The 26169-nt window shown below is 40.2% G+C and overlaps 1 protein-coding gene across 1 annotated transcript; it reads left to right on the forward strand.

Moving 5' to 3' along the window:
* The first annotated feature begins 313 nt into the window (after nucleotides 1-313).
* Nucleotides 314-26079, forward strand: mrps5 (mitochondrial ribosomal protein S5). Its single transcript, XM_039784228.1, has 12 exons — nucleotides 314-427; nucleotides 2264-2416; nucleotides 3059-3184; nucleotides 4470-4583; nucleotides 5790-5909; nucleotides 8190-8224; nucleotides 20070-20160; nucleotides 20519-20565; nucleotides 21259-21316; nucleotides 23742-23804; nucleotides 24720-24856; nucleotides 25449-26079. The coding sequence occupies exons 1-12, from the start codon at nucleotides 379-381 to the stop codon at nucleotides 25671-25673; spliced, it is 1218 nt and encodes a 405-aa protein (XP_039640162.1). The 5' UTR covers nucleotides 314-378; the 3' UTR covers nucleotides 25674-26079.
* The last annotated feature ends 90 nt before the right edge of the window (nucleotides 26080-26169 follow it).

Here is a 26169-nt window from a genome sequence, read left to right on the forward strand (position 1 = left end):
ATGAGGATATTTGCTCCGTTGGTTTTTTTTATACAAATTTTATTCTTTTCTTGTTTATTATATTATATCCACAAGATCCAAAAGATTCACAGATTTTGTTTGATTACAATTCCATACATTGCATTTTATTTTTTACTTTTGTGTAGCACTATCTAGCTTTTCTTGAGAAAAATGTTCTATAATGATCTAAGTGAAGTGTATTAATAATACACCTTCAGTGTGATTGTATAAACTGAAGGGCTACTTGGTCGGCTACTTTGTGCTACTTTATAGATCTTCTACATGAAAGCCAGATCCCGGAAAGTGCATTTTTCTATTTTTCAACAGGCATAGTTCAGGCGCCTTGTTGTCCGTTGAAGGACCCTTCATAATTCCAACATGGCGGCGTCCATACGTGTGTGCTGTGCCCTCCGCATCACAATCGGAGGTGAATTATTTCTATTTTTTATCCCCTACAGATTCGTTTAAACATCTCCGTGTATATATCGGAGTATATTCACTTGATTTATGTTTAGATGCGTGACTACGTGCTTATGGTCAGTTCTTTTTACGTTACTGGCCCGGGACAAGCCTGTCGTTGCTGCAGGGCTCCCTTAAAACGGCACGTCCAGAAAATAACTTTAATTTCAACGCAGTGAGAAAATATGTATTGCATGCGGTTAAGAATAACATTAAGGTGTTTACATTTGATACTTTTACATGAAAAAAAAATGGATTAAACTCGCTGTCATTGTTTTACAGGTTGATTGTTGCTCGCGTGTGTTAACGTTAGTTCTCTCTAATCGTTATTTAATAAGTTCAACGTCATTAAATGTTAATGTCATAATTGAAATCTCAACTTTTATCAGGCTTTACTTTCCTCACTCTCTCCCTCCTCTGAGCTGTGTTAATGGGTTGTGGGAACCAAGTGAGAGACTGATTCTGCTTAGCTTATGTCTTTTTAGCCTGTGGTTTTTTTTATTTTTATTAAAAAGTCCATATCAGCAGTAGGGCTGGGCATCGGTGCAAAATAGCTTTTATAAGTATCGACCGATATAACCCGAGTAGTATTGAAACTTCTCCAATCAAATGATACCTGCATTTGATCCTTTTTTTATACGTAGATCTACAAAATGTTTTAATATTTGTATGGTTTTGCTTGTAACCAATCGCCACTTGATTAGTCAATTTAATGGGCCCTGATTGGTGCATCTGAACAGGGAGCGGTGGATTTTTGCAAATCACACTACAGGCTGTAGGTGGTGCCAGAAGAGCCCTGCTTCATGTAGTTCTACTGGAACATTGGGTCACTTTCAGCAAATATGACAAAGTTAGTTTTATATGTCTTACCTACTGCATCTTTAATGCCTCTATTCACATGATGGGTATCGAATAAAGGAGAAAAAAAGATATCAAAGGAAGTACTCTATCGGTATAATTATCACTTTAAGGGTACTGGTGTTGGTAATTTTCTAAACAATGCCCAGTAGCACAATATATTTGTAGCGAGCTACGTGGAAGAAGTCAGGAAGTCAGAGCTACTGAAATCCAAAGTAGTTTATTCACTTTCTTCACACACTCGATACACAGATGTCATCAACCTACCCCAGTGCCTCAGTCATGGTAACCCAGCAAATGTAAATAAACATGAACACTAAATCAAGACTAAAACCCAGGTAACATAAATGCATAACGAAAACACTAACAGAACATCACTTACACACTTAAACTAGGACGGGAACCGTTAATAACATTGTCCCATGATCCTTTGCTCTGCAGTGCAGAACAGTCCTCACAACAGCATCCTGCCGGCCATTACGATATCATTTCTTTTTGGGTTGAGATTTGATGTTAATTTAAAGAAAATATCAGTAGAAAACTACACTGATAGGATTTTTTTTAGTGTTGCCTTTTATTTTCAATTCAATGTACAATGTGTTCAATAAAAGAATATTGGAATTTTTTTTCCATTTAACAAGCAATACGTTGTATTTTAGCAGAATACTGAAAGCAGCAGAAATGCAGAACTGAGTACACTTTAATCTCTTTATTTATCGCATGTGATATTGTTAGCGCGATATTCAACGTTATTGCATATTGCAAATGTTCCTATACCGTGCAGCCCTAACACCCAGCCCTAGTTAGCATGATGAGTGATATAACAGACTTTAATTTGTCATTTTTCAAGTTGAAGTACCATTAAATTGGCGAAGCCTGATGCTTGCAGTTGTGAAGAGTGTATTCATAGCTGTGATGTCTCTCTCCCGATGTCTCTCTCTTTCAGGTGCAGCACCACTCCGTACTTTAGGGGGAGTAGTTCAGGTGTCCCACTTGGCAAGTCGAGCTTCAGCTGCCTCTCTCCAAAGAACCCCTGCACTTCCACTGTTCCCTGCAACAGCATGGCAGCAAACCAGACATGGCAGCTTCTTCAACAAGTGTAAGTACATGGAAAGATTCTTTCCCCAAGTCCCAATGTTGGAGCAATAACATCATAATTTACATCCCAAAGTGACCCACTATCTTTTAACCATTATTATTATTATTATTATTATTATTATTATTATTATTTTTTTTTTTAACCTTTTATTTATCCAGGTAAGTCGATTGATACCAATTTCTCATTTGCAACGACAACCTGTCAACCATCTCAGTTACACATTCATATATGGAAGCTGCCCAGTATAACCACAGTCTGATCTGCTTTTGGGGTTAAGGGCCTTGCTCAAGGGCACCTCAGTGGTGGTAATGAGGGAGGGACAAGCGCTGCTCTTTCACTTTCCCCACCCAGATTTTATCCTGCCGGTCTGGGGATTGAACCCGCCACCTCCAAGCTCACTTCTTTAACCTTTAGGCCACCACTGCCCACACAAACTTGATTTACAAAAGCACCTGTGAGTTGCGTTCCAATGATAATTGGTCGTTTATTGTTTATTGCCTCAAGTGCCTGTTGCTAAGTTTGGGTGGTTGGCCAAATATCATTTCATCTTTGTTTTTTTTTGTTTTTTTCATACAGATAAAATGAAGAAAAGATAGAAGCTGTTATGTTTATTTTTGTGTGTGTGCCTGTGTGTGTTTACAGTGACGGCTGAGGAGTTGTGGAGAGGTGTGTTGGCAGAGTCAGGTGCCGGAGCCAGGAAGGGCAGAGGGAAGAGAACTAAACGCAAAGTTAAGAGAGACCTGAACCGAGGCCAGAACATCGGAGAAGGTGAGGCATAGTCTGTCTCTGTGTCCGTCCGCCGACTGTCTGTCTTTCTTTCTCTGCAGATTTTTTTTTTCTTTCCCGCTTTCTTGGGTGCAGTTCAGAAATTAGAAACTCACAAAATCTAATTTCTTCAAATCTCAGAACACACAAATGTAATTCTTCCTGGAGGTCTGTGCTACACCTTCCAAATATATTTAAATATATGCTGCTGGACACACTACAAAATGTCATTAGTCGAAGTTGATTGATTTATAAAACCGCTATACTAGGGAGAGAAATGACCCTTCATTCCCTTCCTTTTTCTTTCTGTTTTTCTTTGAAGAGGAACTATCAGTCTTCATTCAGTCTCTGTATTACAGTCTTGTCAGTCTTCTCTCCTTGGTTTTCACTTGAACTAAATCTAGTTTATCGCTCTTTGACGATCCCTACTCATCGGTCTGTCGTGGTGGAAAAGTCTTTAACCCATGCTGTTTTTTGTTTTTCTGGGGCAAAATTTAAAATGAAAACTTTTTTTCAATGTTTTGGTCGTCTTTTTCGACACTTTTGTCGCTTCTCCCCCGATGTTTTTGTCACTTTTTTCAACGTGTTTGTCACTTTTTCCGATGTCTTTGTCGCTGTTTTTTTTTTTTTTTTCTGTTTTTGTGGGGGTTTTCCCGACGTTTCAGAATTATTTGTTTTTTACACCATTTTTGTCAATTTTCAACGTTCTTTTATGATTGTTTTCCTCAAATTCTAGAAAATAGAATAAAACACCCAAATTCAATGAAAGTAGTCAACTGATCATTTGTCCATGTTCATTTTTTATTTTTTTTATTTGGTTGAAAGAAACCCAAATTTCTGATACTTTTTGAAAATGGGTCAAGTTTGACCAGAGGACAACAGGAGGGTTCAAAAAGTTTAAAGATGTCTTTAATGTATTTGCATATGCAGCTCAGTTTAAAAGAATGCTGCTTGTTGCTGTCATCGTGTCAACAGTAGCTGTTAGCAAAAACTAAGCTTGTGAGACTAAGCTGGACTTTGATTAAGTGAAGCAGGTTTTAATCTTTAATCTCTCTTGAAACAAACTTTCTGAAAGCTGCAGACACCCCAAACTCAAATACATCTGTGGTACTTATGTTCATTTTTAGTTTTTCGCTACTTCCTCAGTTCTCAATATACAAGAATAACAAATATAGACTTGCAAAATGATTTGTACAATATATATTTCTTCTCTTGTGTTCCTAATTTCCCTAATGTTTTTTTTTTTGTGTCCTCTTTTCCTCTCTCCTTCTATGTCTTTAACCACCAGGTCGTGGTGGTTTTCTGTGGCCTGGTCTGAACGCTCCAGTCCTGAAGGATGGGAATCTGCAGAGCATGAGTCGAAGAGGCGAGAGTGAGCAGCAGGAGGTGCAAGCTGAACTAGGTACAGAGACTAAATGCACTGAATACATTCAAACACAGGCAGACATACAGTTTTTTGATAAATAATCACCAGTAATGTAGAGATAATGACCAAGTGAAAGTACAGGCAAATAATAGAACACCTAGAACAGTCCAGTAAATTCAGAAAATTACATCACTTTACTGTAATGCACCCTCAAAACCAGGAAAAGACAACACTTATGCCATATTACGATGTCCAAAATCTGAGCTGATATCTAGGCTCATATCATAATATTGATATAATATCGATATATTTCCCGGCCCCAGCTTGTAGTCTTCTTCTTCCCTGCCTTTGCTGGCACATTGTAACATCTCGTGGCGGTTACCTCCACTTGTTGATCAGCGACATCGTGTGAAACTATTGGCAGGAAGGTAAAACACGTCACTTATGTGCTGGTCTATATCCACGACGTTCCACTTCCGGGATTGCTCCCGTGCCGCTGGAAATGCTGCCGGGTTTCACTCTTTTCGGCCGGATGTCCGTTACCTTCCGCTTTCTTTTAGTTGGAATTTTAAACTCCGGTGGATTTCTGAGGACTATGGTTAACTGCTCCTCAGATCTCTGCAGGGTAAATCCAGACAGACAGCTAGACTATCTGTCCAATCTGAGTTTTCTGTCTCACAACTAAAATAACTTTTGAACGTACACGTTCCACCAAAACAAGTTCCTTCCCGAGGCTATTTTGCAGTGGCACCGTGGCTCTGTCCGGCACTTAGCACCACCCAAGACGATTGTGATTGGTTTAAAGAAATGCCAATAAACCAGAGCACGTTTTTCTCCCATCCCGGAATACTGTGTGGACTAGCCAGACCTTCCTCCGCAGCGCTGTGGAGGAAGGTCTGGCAAAGCCAGACTACTTCTGTGCACATGCATGTGCCAATTAATGCATGAGATAAACAAAACTGGGACCAACTCATAGGAAAACAGCTCCACAGTGCTACTAGAGGTCTACAACTCCACAGGGAACCTTTACTTTTGAGAAACAGAAACACCAACAGCACACCTGGTGTGAGATGCCAATTTGTCTCCACTGTGATGTCATTTGTTAAAAGTAATTACACAGTTGATTAGACAGTGACAAATGGCACCTTTGGTGTTCATAATGTGGTGCTCCTTGAAGTCAGTGGTGGCCTCTGTGTGCTCTCGGGCTTCAGTGCTAAATGTGTCGGTTGTGTCTTTCTGCAGTGCGTCAGAGGGATGAGTGGGACAGGAAGAGGAAGATGAAGGTGAAGAGGGAAAGAGGATGGACAGGAAACTCTTGGGGGGGCATCAGCCTGGGCCCCCCTGACCCTGGCCCCAACGGAGGTAAACTAAGATGCAAATGCTCCCTTGGTGTACAAACATGTAAACTAAACGTCTGTCTGTCTGTCTGTCTGTCTGTGTCTGTGTTTGCAACATTTAAGCCAGATTTATATATCTCGGTCAAGCTGTAAATGGCTGTAGTGACAGAAAAAGAAGAGCTGGATGAAGCAATAGAGGAATAATAAGGGGTATAGGCTGCCCTGAGAGTGAGAAAGAGAGTGACGGTTCAGTATGGTGGCTCATTAGGACTGATGAAGATGGGAATGTGACTACAGTGTCAAGTAGGACAGTTTCCTAATTTAGAAAGACATCTATTTCTCTGTTTCTCCTAAATTCTTTTCTGTCACACTTTCTGTCTCTTTCTCTATCTCAGGCTTTTTATTATCTCTCTCTCTCTCTCTCTCTCTCTCTTTCTACTATCTCATTTTGTTTCTTTCATTCCCCTCAACTCTGCCCTCTTCCTTCTCTTTGTCCCTCCCTTTCCATCTATTTTATAATTATTTCCGTTTTCCTTTCAGTGTTACACTCAATCTACCTCATCTTCTGTCTGTCAGCCTATTTTCTCTCTCCTATCTCCTCTTCTTTTAGTCCCTTCCCTGCCTTTTCCCTGTCTCTTCCCACACACCTGTTTTTGTTGTCTTTTTTTTCTTCTCTGTTCTTGGACAAGAACCCTAAATGACCATACTGTTCCTCTGCCATATTTCAGATGCCATACATGGCAACGTTAGACACAGAAAAGAACGTAGGCTATATGTAGAGGTGTGTCTCCTTCAGCTATCTCACTACTTTCTAAGCATAAAAACAACAACGTGTAGCCTGTCAGGATTTTACAAAAGGCCTCAGCATAATATTTTCATGGCCTTATAAGAACATGTGATAGTGATGTGCCCTAGTAGGGAGGCACGAGAAATTCTAGGTTGCTTCATCTGTAATTTAGTTAAACTACGCAAATCTAACCACATTTCAGATTAACTTTAAACTGCAGGCAGAGACTAAAACACAGCACCTGTGAGTTTGTCTGACTGTGATTCAGTAAGAAATACAGTAGACTTTTCTCACTGTGGACATTTTGACTCATGATAGCAAGAAAATCTATATAGCCCCCCGGGTGTCATGTGGTAGAAAAAATATAGCACTGAAAAGAAGTGTATAAACACTGTGTTCCCCTCACCATGCTTTCAGTCCTGTCTGCTCTAACAGGAGGGTTTAAATAAGGACTTTGGGTTGAAGGTTGAATGTAATGTTGTATTGTAAAGTCTCAGAAGGTGCATCTCCAGTCTAATCAACTTCTCATTACAAACCCTGAGGAACACTGTGTTAATTCCACCTGATTCACTGACGGAGCTGCTAGCCTCCTGTTCCCAGCCGTATTACCTGTTTAAATCTTGGTCATTGCTGTCAGGATTAAGTTTATCCCATTTACCTCAAACTGCTGACAGTTGAGGGACTAGTCTCTGTAGTCGCAAAGCACCTTTTCTTGCTCGTGATTTCCTCTTCTTGAATTGAGTCTCTTATTTGCTCGTTGTTTGTTTCTTTCGCATCCTCCTGTGCTTTCTTTTTTTCTCCTCATTTCCTCTTGATATTTCCTCTCTGTTGTCACCATGCTAACAAGCTCTCACGCCATTAAATCCTCTCTCTCTCTCTCTCTCTCTCTCTCTCTCTCTCTCTCTCTCTCTCTCTCTCTCTCTCTCTCTCTCTCTCTCTCTCTCTCTCTCTCTTACATGCACAAACATTTTCTTTCAAGCACAAATACACACTGGGCCCAGTTACTGTGATGTACAGAGAGCTGTAACTAGGTTGCTGGTCTCTGATTAGGTTCAGTTTCTCACAGATGGTGAGCTAATGCCCCTGCTGAGGTGTGTGTGTGTGTTTTCTCCTTGGAGCCTTTAAGTCAACTCTCCTTTGTTTCTTGTTAATTGGTTAGAAGTGAACAGGCTGCTGTTGGTAAGAAACATCCTTCAGAGGTCACCGACAATGAAAAGTGTCAACACAGTGTCAGCTGCTGCAAGGGCTTCTGGGTATTTGACATGCTTGCAGGAGCCTGTGTGTGTGTGTGTGTGTGTTGTGTGTGTGTGTGTGTGTGTGTGTGTGTGTGTGTGTGTGTGTGTGTGTGTGTGTGTGTGTGTGTGTGTGTGTGTGTGTGTGTGTGTGTGTGTGTGTGTGTGTGTGTGTGTGTGTGTGTGTGTGTGTGTGTGTGTGTGTGTGTGTGTGTGTGTGTGTGTGTGTGTGTGTGTAAGCTTTTGTTATCTAAACTTCTTAATTTCTTTTCCCCTCTCTCCACAGAAACCTATGAGGACTTTGATTCTCGTGTTATTGAGGTGAGTGTCTTACCAGTCAGTGTTATAAGTCCACACACTAAACTAGATGGCTACATTGAAAACTGTTCCAAATATTAAGATAGCAGCACTGAATCGTGAATAAAAACAGTATCATGCTGCTCACAAACATATTAAACTATCGTGAAATTAATTAACTTTTAATTGCAGACTGATCTCATGAGGTGGCGTATGTATGACCGGCCAATTCGTATGCCATTTTAGCGCGTTTATCAACGCAATTCGCCCGCCATTGACCTACATTACGAGTTAATTTTCGTCGTAGCGAGTAGTATAAAGGGACGTAAGTCCGCGGAGGGAGGGTGGCTGGGGTGGTGGATTGGTTAGAAATTTCCAGCCTTTTTTTTTTTTTTTAAGCCTTCTTAAGCGTTTTCCTAAGCGTGTTTTTGTCGCTTTTTTGTGTTACTAAAGCCTTTCCCGGTGTTCTTTTCCTAAACCCAACCTTTTTTTTTTACACGCATGTGACGTTGTTCTCGCGATAGTACTTCACGTTCTCGCGATAACCCGCAACGTGGTGTGTATGTTTACATCCGCTGTATACAGCGTAGAGATAGACGTGGATAGCTCAAAATGTGTACAGATAACGCGCTATTTGGCTTTAGGAAAGTGGCGTGTATGTTTACGCAAAGTCATGATGCCATGTGGTTTAACTAAATAAACAATTTAACTAAATAAAAAACCTTTCACTGTATTTTGACAGAAAACTTAACTATTTTTTTAAACCTGCAATAAGGAACCCTTTCTGGCCACTTGAATTGAGCTTTTTTTAGCAGCGGAAACAACAACAACAACACGGCAGTGACATATCATCATAAACAGCTAAACAATGAGCTGAACCCTGGGGGGGGTGATGTTCGGATGATCAGCTCTTGTCGGAGAACTCTTTTGCAGCCCGGTAGCATCTGGCAGCCCGGCCGTTGAGTCACTGCTCTAACTAAATTAGACTTTTTCAGAATAATGATGGAGAAAGCCTCAGAGGGGGAAACTGTTTTTAGGAAACTCAAGATGGTGGAAAATCCAGTGTGGCGTGTAAACATGGATGGTGTTGGAGGCACATTTGCTGAGAAAGCCTAGCTGCAGTTGAGCACTAAATTCCATGTCATTTTTGCAGCTGCAGTGTGGGGAGATGGTTAATTAAATGTCTAGCTTTGACACCTGGTAGTTCGGGATGCTTAATTTCGAGAAAAAAAAAATCTTGTTTTGAAGGCAGACAACTCACCTCATCAGCTTTTTACTAAAAGATAGAAGAGCTGTGCTGAAAAAGTTGTGCATGTTTCTTTTGTAGATGGAATTATGTCTAAAATAAGGCCCTAAGGCCTGTCAAATCTGACTCCAGTTTATTAATTCCCGCGCCTTCTTTCATCGGACTTAAGTTTACCAGAACACAAGGATCAATCTGAGACGAAGAGTTGAATTAAGCAAAGTTTACTGAGTCCAGCATAAAAGTACAACACAGCTGTGGGTTCACAAACAGCATCTAAGTTTCCCTGGCAACAGTCACTTTAAGAGCTGGTCCACCAAGGTCTCGTCTGAAAAATGAACTCTGATCTGTTCTCTCCCTCAAGCTTTTATCCATTCCTCATGGGGGGTGGTGGGGGGGGTCTTCTTGTTTCTAGACAGAAACTGGTATCTTCACAGACACACATGCCAAGGTCGGGGCCTTGTGTGGTGACTTAAGCTTTAACTTTCCGTGCATCAGAGGTCACCCGGAGTACTTCTCACCACTTCCTCAAGCTCTTTTGCAACGAGCACATACACACATTTTGTTAATAAAATATTTCTACACTTTCCAAACACTGTGGCCGAGTACTTGAGCTAACATCTGTCCAGTCTTGAGCCCACATCCCTAACCCACTCAAACCGTTTTGCTGCTTTCCCTAACTGAAAAAGATGAAATAATGCTGTGTGAGAAGATCAGCTGTATGGACAGACCCAGTTCATTTAGATTCTCTCTCTGTCGTGCTGTATTTTACCTTCAATCAATTAGCCCTAATGGACCATCCTCACTAAACTAATTGGGTAATGCCACAAGGTCACACACACACACTCGGGCATACACATAGACACACAGCAGTTCCATGTGCCCCACACACATTAACTTGCACAGGGACACACTCGCAAGTCAAATACACATTCTGTACGTAGACTTTCTGTCTCACACACACACTTGTAGGAAATCAATATATTATTTTGATTACATTTAACATTTCCTTTGATCATACACACTGTATGTGTGGTTTTTTTGTTTTTCTCTGTCTTTGTCTCGTTTTTGTAATTTCTTTATCAATGACCATTTCTGAGTGTGCTTGTTTTCGTGTGTGTATTGTGTGGTTATGTACGTTTTCTACTCCTTTTTATTTGCGTGTCTGTCTGTCTGTCTGTCTGTCTGTCACATTGATAGTCTTCCCCAGCCCTCCTGCCTGCATAAATAACAGTGGTGCCACAGACATTATGCTTCCCCCTTGAAACTGATGCTTTTATGATGCCATCTCCCTCTATAAATATATGGTGCGAGTTGTGTGTAACTTGGGGTGTGTGTGTGTCTAACTGGGTGTGTGCATGTGTATCTGGGTGTGTGTACACCACTATAAATTCAGGCCTAATGAAAAAGGCTTACTGGAATAAAATGCTTGTCTCATTAACTGTCATTAACTGCAGAGATCAGCTATTATACCAACTCTAATATATATATAATCTAGAAAATAAATGAAAATTTGTCTTTTTTAAAATCTGAACAGACATTTGATGCCAGCTTTTGTTACTTCAGTTTTCTATACTCAGTCATACACACAGTTTCCATATATTCCACATATTGAGATTTAATAACCAGCCTTAAAATATATATTTAAAATAATATATAAAATTAATCATATCCACTGTATTGACTCCAGTGTTTCCTTCTAAGAATTTGGGGTACCCAAAAGATTATTACATATTCTATGAGACGTGTGATAATTGTTGAGAGAATTATATTATCAATACAAGGTCTTATGTATTATCAACCCTGACTATATTAAATAAGTTAATGATTTAATCTTTTTATGTATAAAGCACAATGTGGCTCTTGCGTTGCCTATAAATCCAGCTTCACGGTCCAAAGATGCCGGTTAATTCAAGAGTAGAATACAGAGAAACATTAAATGAAAAACGAGCATCCTAATGTATGATTTAATCCAATAACATCCAGAAATGGCCATCAAGTAGAATCTGCGTGTCCCTGGCACAGTCTCTGTAAGAATTACAATCAGTTGGACCTTCGAGAGATGAAAAAGAGAGCGAGGGACGACAGAGAGAAGAGGTAACAGTAAAGAAAAGAATGGGAGGAGTGTTAGTGCCACGGAGAGAAAAGTGATGTTCATGGCCTCTCTCCAGGGACAGCATCCACTTGGACAGGACTCGGTGATTTCATTAACTGAGATGGAACATTGTCAGTGTCGGAACAGGGTTTTTGTCTCTTTCCTTTTTTTCTCTCTCTAAAGTCGACAACCTTGAAAGTTTTTCTGAAAGTAAACAGGCAGCGGATGGATGACGGCAACTTTGTGAAAACTTTCAATTGGATTAAACGTTGTGTTCTAACCGCCAAGCGGAGCTCACCTAGACAGACAAAAGTTAATATCCTAAGTGAAATTCCCATAAGGGGCATTACTACAGCCTGATTAATTTTTTAAAAGCATTACCTATATTAGGTATATGTGTACATGTGATACAGACTGTTGAACGTTTACGTTCTCTCTCTATATATGTCACTTAAAGAAATATAATGCTGCAGCTCATGAAGACTTTTTGTAATTCAAGAAAATTTCAATAAATGACTGTAGCAGGAATCCCATTTGGACCACTTTAAAGTGAAAGGTGCTTTTCCAACTATGTTTAATATTTTGGATATCTAAGCAACATCACATATTGCCACTTTAAATGGTTCTTAAGATCAGATCAGTTCATATATCTTCCATTCATTCATTTGAAGATAAAAGTCTGCTGCCTTTCATCACCGTGATCTTGAATGTATTAGCAGGTTAAACCAGGATGGTTCAAATCTACTTGGGAAGTTGACCCATGATGACACTGGTCATTAAAGCTCATCCAGATCATAAGTTTGTCTTGAAGTGCACTTAAGTGAGGAACATGATGTTCATGTAACATGTAGGCTGATTCAAGAAGAACAGAAATGAAAAGAATTAACTTTCCCGTTGTTTGGCTTACTGCGGCGGTTTGTAGATGTAGATGCATTGGCCGTGATGAAATGTAGATGTTTTTAATGAAAGCAACGTTGAGTTGTTGAAATGACTAGAGAGCTCATTCATCACGAACCCTGTATATTCACTTAAATCAACTTTAAATTGCAGACAAACGCAGCCATTTCGATTAAATGTGAGACATCTAATTTGTTTTTGTGTGCAAGTTCTGTAGTAAGATTCTGATTTATACTTTTAATCTTTTCCCACATTGTTCATAGACTGAAGTCAAAAGACAAATTAACACCAGTTCAATTTATTTTTGTCTAATTTTCTCTTGTTTAGTCACACAATAACATACACATACACTTCTCACTTCTGAGTCATTTTCAGGATTGATACATGGTTTCCTGAGCCAACATTATGATTGTTTAATAGACAGCAGTTTGTCATTATGACCAACACATTTTCGCTCTTCCTCTTAATCATACACCATGACAGTGGGTCAGAGATCTTGTGCGTGTAAGGTAATTTCTAAGCAATTCAGAATTTTCAAACACCATATTGTGACTATTTTAAAGTGAAATCAAACAGATTATTAATTTAACTATTCATTGGAGTGTAGTTTTTAATTTTGCAATCTGTCAGTCAGCAGGATTTCTCAAAAACTTCTAAGCAGACTTATTTTGACATAATCTGAGATTTCAACCTATTCGATAATTATCAATATCCAGGCGTAGCTTTAAAATGACACAGAGACTTGAGTCCCAATCCTAAAAGCTGATTTGCAGAAGTTCAGATCTCACTGCTCATCAGATTTCTAGAAGTTATTTCTTTTTTCTTTCTTCATATCCACCTCTCTTCATGTTTGCTCATCTAGCTGTCAACACATCACAAGTGCCATACACACTGTTGATTACATGACCAAAGTCAGTAGTTTGAATTTTGTTGATCACCAGATGGACCAGGGTCTGGGCGTCTGGCTGTATAAATCTTACTAAACAAGCTAAGGGAACACAGAAATGAAACCCACTAAAACATGCTGTACTGTATATAAATGTTATCATATACTTTAATACTATATGATACATATTATGAAAACTGTAATGCACAATGTAGTGTATTATTATTTAGAGGTAGGCTATAAGACATGACATTATGAACAGGTGAAATGTATATAACGTATGTAGTCCGATATTGATATGTACTAATTCTACAAGAATTTGTCCTGTAGAGCACCATATGCAAGACATTTTTCCAGTTGTGCAGGAGTAAATAAACTCTTTACACTATTCAGTGTGTTTGCAGTGTCAAGATGTCAACTTAAAACCCAAGTGTAGGAAATGAAGTGTAGTTGTGCAACAGTAAGTCAGAGAAGTGTCTAGCAATGGTGGAGGTTTGTGCTCTCACAGCGCCTTCTGGTCTCATGTGGTGAGAACTCCTCCCCTGCACTGAAGCTTATAGACAGATACAGATAGGGAGACATGCAGCAACAGATTGAGAAAATAAGAGATGAAACAGAAGTGCGAGCGAGCTAGAAGCATCCTCCCACCGACATGCTGTCGCTGGTCTGGTGGAGGAAAAACTAAGCCCATCTGCTCTGCTGCTAATGCTCCTCCAAAACTGCTGCATCTTCACCTCAAATGAGGAATGTAAAGCCAAAAGCTCAACATCACTGGAGGCGTTCACACACACTTCAACTACAAGTTGCAATGCAACATGAGAATTAATAACTTGTTGGATTTTGATCCCATCTGGGCAGGATCTTTGCAGAGGCGCGGCGTTTCCTTGACCGCAAGAAAGGATATGTTTCTGCCCTCCTTTACAGGCCTGCAGCCACAGTATGCAAGCACAATGTTGTGTATTTATTTAGCATTAAAGCTATGAAAACCCCTTCAATTATTGTATATAAGTAATATATATATACATACATACACACACACACACACACACACACACACACACACACACACACCATATAAGAGCATTGTGTGTATGCAAGGTTGTGTTTTCAGTATTTTGGTGTTTGCTGCTGCCCTGAAGCCAATCCTTCTGCTGTGGCCCCTGCAGTCAAATTATAAACCCTTTGCTGAAATGTTTGTTACATAACTAGTGAAGCTGAAGGCAGATCTTGACTTTGAAGTTCCCTCAGCTGAAATCCAACACTGTTCTATCACTTGGCGCTCTCTGGCGGGGACGAAAGCGTCGAGACAAACTGTGTTTTAGATAAAGTCCCTGAGAAAGGCTGCTGTTGGTCCCTGCACAAGCTTCCCATAGAAAAGCAAGAGGCAGTAGGTCAATTTATATTTATACATTTAGTCACAAAGTGCTTTACAAGATTAACGTTGTTTTAAAGCAACACTAAAGCACTTTTCCCGCTTCGGTCCCCCTTCAGGTTGGAAGCGGAATTGTCCATTACATTACATTATGCCAGTTTGCCAGATCGGGTAGCGGATCTGTAGTTCGAATGAGACATAATGAGACATTACGACAGCGGTAATGGACAATTCCGCTTCCAACCTGTAGGGGGACCGAAGCGGGAAAAGTGCTTTAGTGTTGCTTTAAAAAATAAGACCCAGTAACGGTAAAACGAACAAGAAAAAAAGAATAAAATAACAATGGAAATAGAAAACTTAAAAACAAACAAAATAACAGTGGACATTAAGGAAATGTTTATCTGTTAATTGGCTCTGGGAGATGTTTTGTGCAGAGTGGGGAGATGATGATGATGATGATGATGATGGCATTTCTGACCTTTTGTTTTGGGCTTTTCTTGCGGTTTTATCAGCAACATGTACAATGTCTGCTTAATTGTTGTACTTGTATGAAGGGATTTTTGATTTAAATCCTCTTGTCTCTTTTTACTCATTCAGCTTCTCACACACTCATTCGTCCCTCATTTACTAATTTCTCCTACTTATTTCCCTCCTCGCTCTCCGTTTGTGACACACACACACACACACACACACTCACAATATGAGCCGCAGAAGTTTTAAAATCTCCAAATGAATAAAAGTCATGTTTGCTTACATAGCTTTTCTGCAGAATAAATACATATTGGATAATGGATATTATTGAATGTATTATCTCTTGTCTTCCCACCTCATTGTTGGATGTAAATAGAAAGATATTCCTGTATTTGTATTTATAGATGCACTGTCCTATGAATACTGTTACCACAACATATCTCACAAAGGAATTGAATTCAGTACACCACCACAAACTGCAGCCTCAGAAATAACCACAGTATTTTAAGTTTCTTTGTCCGGATCGACAAAATCGATACCAGAAGAAAAAAATAAAAATAAACACCCACCACCACACAGCCACAGCAAAGGAATACCAACAGGCGCAACAAAGGTTTAAACCACAGTGTTGAAGTGTAGTCTCTGACTCAAAACAAAAACAAAAATCACAAACTTCACAAAGATAACATTTAATGCAGAGCTTTTTCGTGGGATCACATAAGATTGGTCTACATAGGTCTTGTCTGTCACTGCAGATAATTTAGCTATTTTATACTTTGGCTGCACCAGTCAATATTTTTGATATGAACAATGGATCAAATGTGTAATGGGAAAGGTGTCACTTGTAAAGTATTTTAGGAGGTTCAGAGTCAGGAGTTCTAAGAGAAATTGGTAGAGACCAAAACCGAGCTAAAAGGAGAGTAAATATCAGACTTACATCCGCCAGGTCTCAACCAACGTGACTCCAAAATGCTAATGTTGCTCCACATCTCCTGGATTTGTAAACAGGCAGCAGTTTGCTGTCACTTCCGGCATATTTTGTCAACCGTTTGTAACCTTTTAGCTTGTTGTGGAGTTCTGGCCCCAAGTGGTGCAAAGAAACAAGCAGCTTAAAGCTACAGTGCGTAGTTTCTGCCGCCGCCTTGAGGAATTCTAAGTAATGACAACAAAACTGTCGGCGCGTTCACATGATACAGCCTTCCGTGATCTAGCATTCGCCCCCATCCCTCCTCCAGGCAGTTGCAAATAGCCAAGAAGGACACAGGATTTAAAAAATAACATGATTGACTCTTCAGAAGAGGTGATTATCTTCACTCGAGCTTCTCTGCGGGAAAGTCACCGGACGACACAATCTTCTGAACATAGCCATACTGAGAAATACAGAGAGAGTTTTGTGGAGCTGATAGTCTTGATTAGCTTTGTAGCAACTCATGTGGCAATGGCTCGAATGTAACGGACGTTTATTAATATCAAAACGTTACACACTAAAGCGTTGAAGCCTCTGAACACCCACTCCAGTTATTCTGGGTGATTAGACTCTTTTCAGGTTGAAGGTGTAGTGGGCCGGAGCTTTAATGGGAACTTATAAGGTCACAAATTCTTTCTACCAATAAGGATGACAAAGGTGTCATTTGTCCTGCCCTAACAGGTGCAACAAAGCAGTCTAACCCCACCCACACAGTCCTGGAAAAGGTCCAATAAGCCACATTAACTATAAACACCTGTGTGGGTGTTCAGGGCCTTTAAAATATAAAATGATAAACTAGTTACAGTAATGTACGGAGGGACATGAGAAAAAAAAAGAAAATCTAAAGTTTAGTTTCATGTGCTCACACGAAACTTTCATGTGCTCATGTGAAACTTTCATGTGCACACGCAGAACCTTTTCATGTGCGCATATGAAAGTTTCACGTGAGCACATGAAAGTTTTGCGTGAGCACATGCAACTAAACTTTAGATTTGTTTTCATGTGCGCCGACAAACCCTGCGCTTTGAAACCCATTTCGCGCTGTTATGAGCAGTGCCAGTGCCACAGTCAGCAGCACTGCCACAAAGAACATCCTCTTTCCTTATGTTTAATCCATTCTCCGTGCATTTTGTGTACATCCACCTATATCCGTGGAGTTGGCCAGATGTTTGTAACAGTTCATAAATGAAAGTAATTGCCCGATCCAAATCGCTCTATCCCTTGCGCCGGAACAGATTACAAGACTTTAAAATCGAAACAATATAATGGTGACGACTTGCAAGCAAAGCAGCAATGTCCTTATGGCCCGGGACACATTAACCCGATTATCGGCCGTGGGACAGTCTGGCGAGGTCAGTCACTCAAATCTGTTCGGTGTGTCCCGTGCCGTCGTCCGTCTGGGGGGCTGTCGGCGTTCATTTTGGCCGACCTGACATGTTCGGTCGGCGGCAGGGAAATCGGGACTCGCCCGGAAATGACGAGCGGAATGAGGTGACTACAGTCTCTCAAAATCTGATGAAAATCTTTTAAACTGACCTTTGTTGAGCTGAAATGAAGACAGATTCAGCAACTGCATGGCCTATTTCTCGCTTAAAATGTTTTCAGAAACACGTTTCAGTGAACTATTTTAGTACAATATGAGATCGTATTCTGAACGGCCGCCATGACAGTCTGGCTCTCAATATCCGGAGAAAACAAACCCATGTGACGCGTTCGTTCAATCAGCTGCCGGTTTTCATTTCTTGGGCAACATTACAGATTAGTGCCGCCTGTTGTTATGGAGATGTATGACCTCGGGGACGCGACTGATCATATCGACGGGGTTTTCTGTCAACGGTCGCCCGTCGGCTATATGTGTCCCGGCCTTATGATGAAGACCTAGATTTTAAATATAGTGCAACTAACTCCTGTACTGTAGTCATTTCTCTAGCTGTCACTGTCTCCAGTATGACCCAGGCTACATCAATATACGGCTTTCATGTGCTCACACAACAGTTTTGCGTGCTCACACGAAAAAGTTTCATGTGCTCACACGAAACTTTCATGTGCGCACGCAAAAGTTTGATGTGCGCACATGAAAGTTTCGTGTGAGCACATGAATGTTTCGTGTGAGCACATGAATGTTTCGTGTGAGCACATGAAACTAAACTTTAAAAAAAATTCTGCACATGAAAGTTTCACATGAGCACATGAAAGTTTTGCGTTTGCACATGAAACTAAACTTTAGGTTGTGTTTTGCTCATTCGTAGTAATGCATAAAACTACTATAAAATTAGTTTTTATTCATAACACATTACGTAATGATTATGGCATTAAAATATCTTCTAATCAGTCCTCTAATTCTCTTAATTAACTTGGCGTAATTAACTCATAAATATAACTGACTAGTTTTATGTACCATAGTGACGTTCAGCAGCTCACTCTCTTCGTTTTGGGCTTGTGGTGAATTGATATATGTAATATCATTTTGTGTGTGTGTGTGTGTGTGTGTGTGTGGGGGGGGGGGGTGTCTGTCTGTGTTATATTGTCTTTTTTATAATGCGTTTAGTCTCTCTCTCTCTCTCTCTCACTCTCACACACACACACACACACACATATACTGCACACATACATCGGCATGCTCAATCAAACGCACATAGTTTGTGATTGGTGATCTTTTTTTCTTCTATAATTTTCTTTTTCCTCTCTTTCGTTTCCTTTACTTTTCTTGTTCTCCACTTTTTTTTACCTATGTTGTCTCACGTCTAAAGTGGAAACAAATCTTCTTTTCTTTCGTCTCCCTTCCCCTCTCCCCCCATTTGCCACCTCTTTTCTCCTTTCCTCTCCTCCTCATGCCTGCCTCCTTCTCTCTCTAAATCTCTGTTCTCATCTTTTTTTTTATCTTTTTCTACTCTCTATTATCCTCCAACACTTTTCCCTCATATCCTCTCATGCTATTAAATTTTTTTCTCTTTGACCTGCCCCATTCTATTTGACATTTTGTATCTCATTTGCCTTCTCTCTCTCTCTCTCTCTCTCTCTCTCTCTCTCTCTCTCTCTCTCTCTCTCTCTCTCTCTCCTCTCTGGTCAACTCTAACCACATCTTTCCTCCCTGTTTCTAATCCTTCCCCTCCCTCCGCTCTCGTCCTCCTCACTGTGGTGTATCAATGCTGCCCCCTGGTGTTTTCAAAGTCATGTTGCAGTCAGTGGATCAGCCTGCGTGGTTGCACGAGGGAGGACGAGGCGCTGTGTGTGTGTGTGTGTGTGTGTGTGATAGATGACTGTTCGCTGTGTTTACTGACAGGTCGATGAAAGTCACTTAAATGTGGACAGGCATTCTGGTCCGGATTGACCACACACTCACACAAACACACGGTAAAATGCCCTAACAATCTGTTGTAGTGTTACAACTGCAGATGTTTTCACAAACACATTTGTCCATTCAATGGGTTTATTGGCCTGACTGGAGCAGAAAAACAGAATGTGCACGATCAAAGACAATTTGAAAGCACAGAGACGAGCTGAATACATAATTATTACATGTAATCTACGTTATGAGCCAAAGCTAGGCCCTTCATCTGCTTTCCTTAGTTTTTAGTTTAGTTTTTTCTTTGTTCTTGTTGGAGATTCAGTTTTTTTTATTATTTTTTTGACTAAGTGAAATTGCATCTTATCACAGATGGATGACACTGATTGGATCGGTCACAAGATCACAAAAGCACATAATGAGCAATGTCAGTAATTACATGTGACAGTGGTTATATTCAGAACATGTAGAGAAGGCAGCCTAAGACGGTTTTGTGTGTATTTGGTATTTTAAATAGCGTTCTTAGGCAACACTTGAAACACACAGTTGTATTAATGTTCATCCCATAAGTGTGTTTAACATGACGGCCAAGCAGAACACGATAGAAGGTGGTGATGCTGTCGTTTATTGTTTATGCGTTGCTGTTTTGTAGGTGAAGAGTGTGTTCAACATGACGGCCAAGGAGGGCAGGAAGAGGTCCATCAGCTGCCTGGTCGCCGTGGGAAACGGCAACGGAGCCGCAGGTTCGACACAGTCTAAAAATTCAACCTAGATCACGACTCTGGGAGCAACTTGAAAGAAATGAAGTATTTTTGACAGTTTCGGGGTGTTTACAAAAGTTGAAAAATAACTATGTCATATGTAGATATGGGGGAAGTGCAGGAAAGAGTTTCGACACTCCTGAGATTCACCTGCCTTCAGCCTTTCACTGCAGATTCTGTTAGGGCGGCTTGATTTAGTTTAGAAATGTCATCATGTCACAGTGTTCATGTAGGCTCCTAATCAGTGACACTAATTTAACACCATTTGAAACAATAAAGCCGGGGTTTATTTGGCAGCATGGCTAACAAATAATACCATGAACGTTTCTCCGTCCACCAGGCTTTGCGTTAGGGAAAGCAGCAGACAGAAACACCGCTCTGAGGAAGGTGAGTACCACAAAGTTTTTATTTCAACAAAAATAATCATTAAGTCAGTTTTTTTTGTGTTAATATCCCCATTTTCCTAATGTCTTCAAGTGTAGAATTTGTGTATTTTAAATGTACTTACTGAGTAATTGTTTTCAGCAGAACTTTATTGTCAGAGTGGAAACAGCATTTAGAATAAAAATAATCTCTATGGTTCATTTAGTAGCTGTTGGTGCTCGTATAGAATTTAGACAATCTCCACTGAGACCCAGAATACAAATATCTTAACGACCACATTTATCATTGTATGCATGCATACAATCCAAATAATTGAATCACTATGCAGATTAATTAACTGATATTTGTTCCCTATAATAAAAAAATAAAATAAAAAAAATGGCCTATTTGGACATCCTGGTACTTTGGAATCGCACAATAAACTTTACAGAGGGCACTTGGAGATAGAAAATCCCCAGACCCTCTTTTATGTAATTCAGTATATTTGACTACAAAGGCTTTATTACAGAGCAGTCCCACAAATCAAATGTAGAGTCCCTTGTGACACATAATATTGTACCTAATAATTAATGCTAATTCATTTTGTTTACGGCTGCAGAAATTTCCCAACTGGGATGCTAATTATAATAATAACACTTTCAGTCAACAAATGACAATGACATCAATGTGTGTTTGTGTGTTTTGTGTGATCTCCAGGCCAAGAACAGAGCGATCCACTACTTGTACTATATAGAACGATACAACAACCAGACCAGTAAGTCATTCTCTTCATTTCAGTTTTTACTTTCAACTTTATCCTCAACGTTACTTAACATAGAAACATGTTAAGTTTCTGTTTTGTCCATCATTTTGCTTTGGCATTTTTCAGCTCTAAACAGTACAATAGCCCTGAGCCTCGGCTGCTACGCAGAAGAAGCCAGTCAGGGGGGTGAATCAGAGCAGCAGCAAATTCAGAACTCCTCCTGGTCGCAATTGTAAACAAATTATGGCTCCATTGTACACAAATTCATCAAAATATTAATCCAAAAGTGACTTGATTAAAGCTGCAGACCATTATCCATTTTATTAACACTGTAATCTTTAGCTTTTACTTGCCGTTAGCAGCGTACACGCAGTTTTAAGCCCATTGTTTCTTACCGAGATGTACCTTGGGAGTCTTTTACCTTCCATTTATTATTTTTATTAAAAAAAACAGATGAGAAAAATATATGGTGCTTTACTTCCAGAACCAGAGGTGCCTGCAATAGCTTCTCCCACTTCACAACTCGATTTCTTCCACTCCTCAGGTTTTCCCTTTCTACCGCTCTCTCTCCCTCCAACTTCTGCTCTTTTTTTTTTTTATTTCCCCCTTCCTCCTCCTCCTCCTCTCCACCATCTCTTCCACTCCGGCTCTTCCTCCCCCTTGTATCACCTGCTTAGATTTGTAAAAAAAAAGGTGTAATAGTTTTAAGTGCACCGCTTGTACTTTTTCTTTTTATTGTAAAACGCTATTTGGCTAATTGGGCTGCTGCTGGAGAGCAAAGCCAGAAAGATTAATGTGTGTGAGTCATCAGCCGCCACCGCGGCCACCGGAGGAGAAAGTTAGCTTCCTGCTTTGGCCTGGGACCAGAGGAGAAGTGTGTGTGTGTGTGTGTGTGTGTGTGTGTGTGTGTGTGTGTGTGTGTGTGTGTGTGTGTGTGTGTGTGTGTGTGTGTGTGTGTGTGTGTGTGTGTGTGTGTGTGTGTGTGTGTGTGTGTGTGTGTGTGTGTGTGTGTGTGTGTGTGTCTGGTTGTTTGTTTACTTGGTCCTATCTTCACTTCTTTTAAGGATTATCTCATGGGTTTTGTGACCGATCTGATAGCTTCAAGGTAATTTTTTTCACCTATTTTGCTCACTTTTTTGTTTTGTTTTTTACCGACAAAGTTTGATTTTCAACCCGTTGTTTGACATAAAAAAAAAAAAAAATGTGGGTTGATTTCCTGCAGGCCACTCAAGTTTTGGTGGCGGTCCAGATCTTGGATTTCGTCCGGCAGATGATTAACAGTTTTTCTTCCTGATCGTTAAGCTGGGTCAGTTTGTTCATTGGGAAGTCAAACATCTGGATGTCCCCCAACTTGGCCACTAAAAATGTTGTTTTGGTCAAAAAAAAAAAAAAACGCTCCGCTGACCTTCCAGTTGTTGTTGTTGTTGGAACAATGCGAAGCCAAAGGCAATTTGAATACATTTGAATGTGACAGAGTGTTTGATTGTTTCTCTTTTTGGCATTTTCCACCTTTGTTGGAAGAAATTAAAAGAGTTTGGACTGACAAACAACCAGGCAAACTTTCGCATGTATTTTTGGTTCAGCTTTAAGTCACGGTTGACTTTTAGTGTAGTGTTGGAGTTAGAGATCGAAAAACACTTAGTGGAATATAAAAGTGTGTATCAAGGAGGAATTTGCCTTTCTTTCTATCTTTTTTGACTTTGTCGCTGTTTGGATCTGTGAGTCACACATCACACAGAAGACACACTGTTCCAAATGAACCTGGACCTCCTGCAGCAACGGCCAATGTTCAGCCCCCTGTGCATTGTGTACGTATGTGTGTATTTGACATTTAGTTTCGCATTTTAGATTTCTTCACCCAGCTCGACGTGTCCTCTGAGCACCAAATTGTCAACTTACTGTCAACTTTTTATTCCTTCCATCCATAACTCCTTCCTCTGTGTTGTCACAGCATCCCAGTACACACCCTGAATAATTAAGTGTATTTAATTCCCCCTGGATGTCTAGAGGATGCAGGGACAGCAGCCGGTGCGGTGTTTCAAGAGCGATGTGACACAAGAACCAGATCTTAACGATTTTAAATCAAGCTATGGAGCTGTACTGTACTGGAAGGCTGCATTGAGCAGCACATGGCTCCCGCTCAGGGACTATGGGTCTGAATAACTAAGCAGCCACAGCTGCTGCAGTCAGCAGGACATGCCGGCATATGGAAGGACATCTGGTGGGCAGGTAGAGAAACACAAGACCTGAGGGAGCACGGGAGAAAAGCTGCATAACAACAACACAAGTGCCTTCACTTGGAAATGGCATAAAACACGTGAAGATAATAAGACTGTATGGAATACTTGTGTCCGTTTATTATGTGTCAGTTATGCTGTTTCTTTCGCTGGTCTACCTCCAATGAGTGTAATTCAGTTATTGTTTCTCCCCCCCACAGTTTATCATGACATTCAGTCTAAGTTCAAAAGGACGACGCTCCGCATGAAGAAACAGAACGAAGGTAAGGTTAATTAAGTATTTAGTTGGTAGTTAGGTAGCTTAGTGTTGAGGGAATCTGGTTTTACTCAGTATGGTTGGGCCTGTATGATACGATAAATACTGTGAGATGATAGAAATTTAGATTTGTGCTTTTAATTTATAGGTCAGATGCTGAATAATTTTTATTTTGGAACAAATTATAAGGAATATAGGAACTTGCTTGTTTTAAAAACTCCTTTCAAACCCATGTAAATATGTATTCATTAATTATTGGAAACTATGTGGAATTGTATGCTTTCCTATGTAGACAAATTTCAAATTTTTTGCAAGTTATCCAACTAATAAAATCTCTAAGTTATGAAAGAAATTGGAGTTAATTAATTGGAAGTAGGGGTGTGCAACAAAATCGATTCCCATTCGTATCGCAAATTTATTGTATGTCTACTGCAATCACATGGGAAAAGTAACAACATTTACATACTGTGAATCGTTTTTTGAATCGAGAATCGTTTTTGAATCAAAAATTGATTTTTGAATCGAATCTTGAGCCTTAAAATCGATATTGAATCGTGACATTTTCTGAATCGGTCACCCCTAATTGGAAGGGTGTTAATTGAACGCTGTGTCTTTTCTTCTGCATTAGTGGTATTGAATTAGACGGTTCTTTTCAGGAACCTTATTTAAAAAAGTAGTATTTCAAAATTAAGGACTCCTAGAATAAAGTGTTACCGAAATGTGTCATCCGTCATTTTGCTATACAGTTGCATACTATTTATTTGATATCTCTAGTTGTATGTGTAAACTGTCCAGATAATTTACTGTATCCCACTATTTGTCAATATTGTAAAACTGCATACCACGATAGAGGACTTCATATTGTCCCGCCCTAGTGCTCAATCATGGGGATACAATGTGTGTATATTCTCTGTCTCTGCAGGTCATGGTCTGCACTGCCACCGGGCGGTCATCACCCTGTGCAAGCTGATTGGCATAAAGGACTTGTACTGCAAAGTAGAAGGATCTGTCAATCTCCTCAACATCACCAGGGCCCTCTTTACTGGATTAGCCAATCAGGTGAAGTCATGTCGGCATAGTGGGAGGGATCTTCTGTGGGAGTTTTCCGAAATTAGTTTGAATTAATAAAGGAAAAGCTCCACTCTCTCTTTTAGTGAAAAGTCAGAAACAACACAAAATACTCTACCATGCAATAAAGGGAGCTCCTAAACATTTTTGAAAATCTGAAAAAAGCACCATCGTCTGATATTTAATTTGACTTTAAGACTTGTGTTGTAGAGGAACATTATTTAAGTATTTAAGCCCTGAAATGCATATGTGTACATTCTAATTTATATCATACTCTGGAGATATTTATACTCTGGAGCTGTAAATATATAATCTCTGTTTCCCCCTCCACCATCAGACCCACCAAACGTTGTTGAAGTTGTCTAATTTTCAGACCAGGCCAATTTGCGCTGCGCTTGCCGCTGTGTTCAGTGCACATCTGCAGCACGCTACTGCTGCGCCCGCGCCTTGCTTGTTTGGAAACAATGGATTTCAGACCGCAGCTGTGCCGTTGCCGCTTTTGGTCTGAAAGGCCCTTAAGTCACACTTCTCCTTATTCCTCTCTTCACTAACCTTTACTTCCTTTTCTTCTTCCACCCTGCAGGAAATTCACCAGAAATTGGCCGACAAGAAGCAGCTCCACGTCGTCGAGTTTCAGTCGCAGCGAGGCCCGCTGCCCATGGTGGTGGCGAGTCCGAAAGACGGGGCACGACCCGACCCGGAGCCTGAAGACGAGATCCCCAACACCCGGCTGCACTGGGACGACGTACGGGCCGCGCAAGGAATCAAACGCTCGATCTGGGCGGGTGTCAAACGCACTATCTGGTAGAGTGGGAGTACGCAGATGACTCACAAGACAGATATATAGGACTGATGGGGCCTGGGATTGTCAGATGGCGGTCTGATTTTTGGTTTTGCCAAGAAAAACTGAAAATTAAGATTAAGAAGAAGAAGAATTTGTTCAAGCAGAATATCAGTTTTTTTTTATAATCTCCAAATCTAGTGGATTGTGATTGTTTTGTCAACCGAGGACTAAAGTTACATGTTTCTCCAACTGAAGACATCTCATTTGAAAACCTAATTCTCCAGAGTCACCCAGTAAAGGCCAATAGTGACAAATATTAATGGCCAAGATGTCATTTTCTTTATAACTGTAAAAGGAAATCTTCTACTTCCTCATCCACGTGGAAGTGTTGTAAAATGTACTAACGTAATAAAGTACGGAACTGTAAACACGTGTGTGTCTGTGTGTGTGTGTGTGTGTGTGTCTGTGTCTGTGTTGGAATGCTCCAACACACACACAGAGCATTCCAACTTTAGTTGTA

This window comes from Perca fluviatilis, chromosome 19 (genome assembly GCF_010015445.1).
Source record: "Perca fluviatilis chromosome 19, GENO_Pfluv_1.0, whole genome shotgun sequence".
NCBI classification, from domain to species: domain Eukaryota; kingdom Metazoa; phylum Chordata; class Actinopteri; order Perciformes; family Percidae; genus Perca; species Perca fluviatilis.

Excerpts from the sequence above, each read along its gene's own strand:
- mrps5 (XM_039784228.1), top strand. The coding sequence starts at position 379 with ATGGCGGCGTCCATACGTGTGTGCTGTGCCCTCCGCATCACAATCGGA. Across the intron at positions 2,417-3,058 it reads TGGCAGCTTCTTCAACAAGT|TGACGGCTGAGGAGTTGTGG; the intron begins GTAAGTACATGG and ends GTGTGTTTACAG. Across the intron at positions 3,185-4,469 it reads AGGCCAGAACATCGGAGAAG|GTCGTGGTGGTTTTCTGTGG; the intron begins GTGAGGCATAGT and ends TTTAACCACCAG.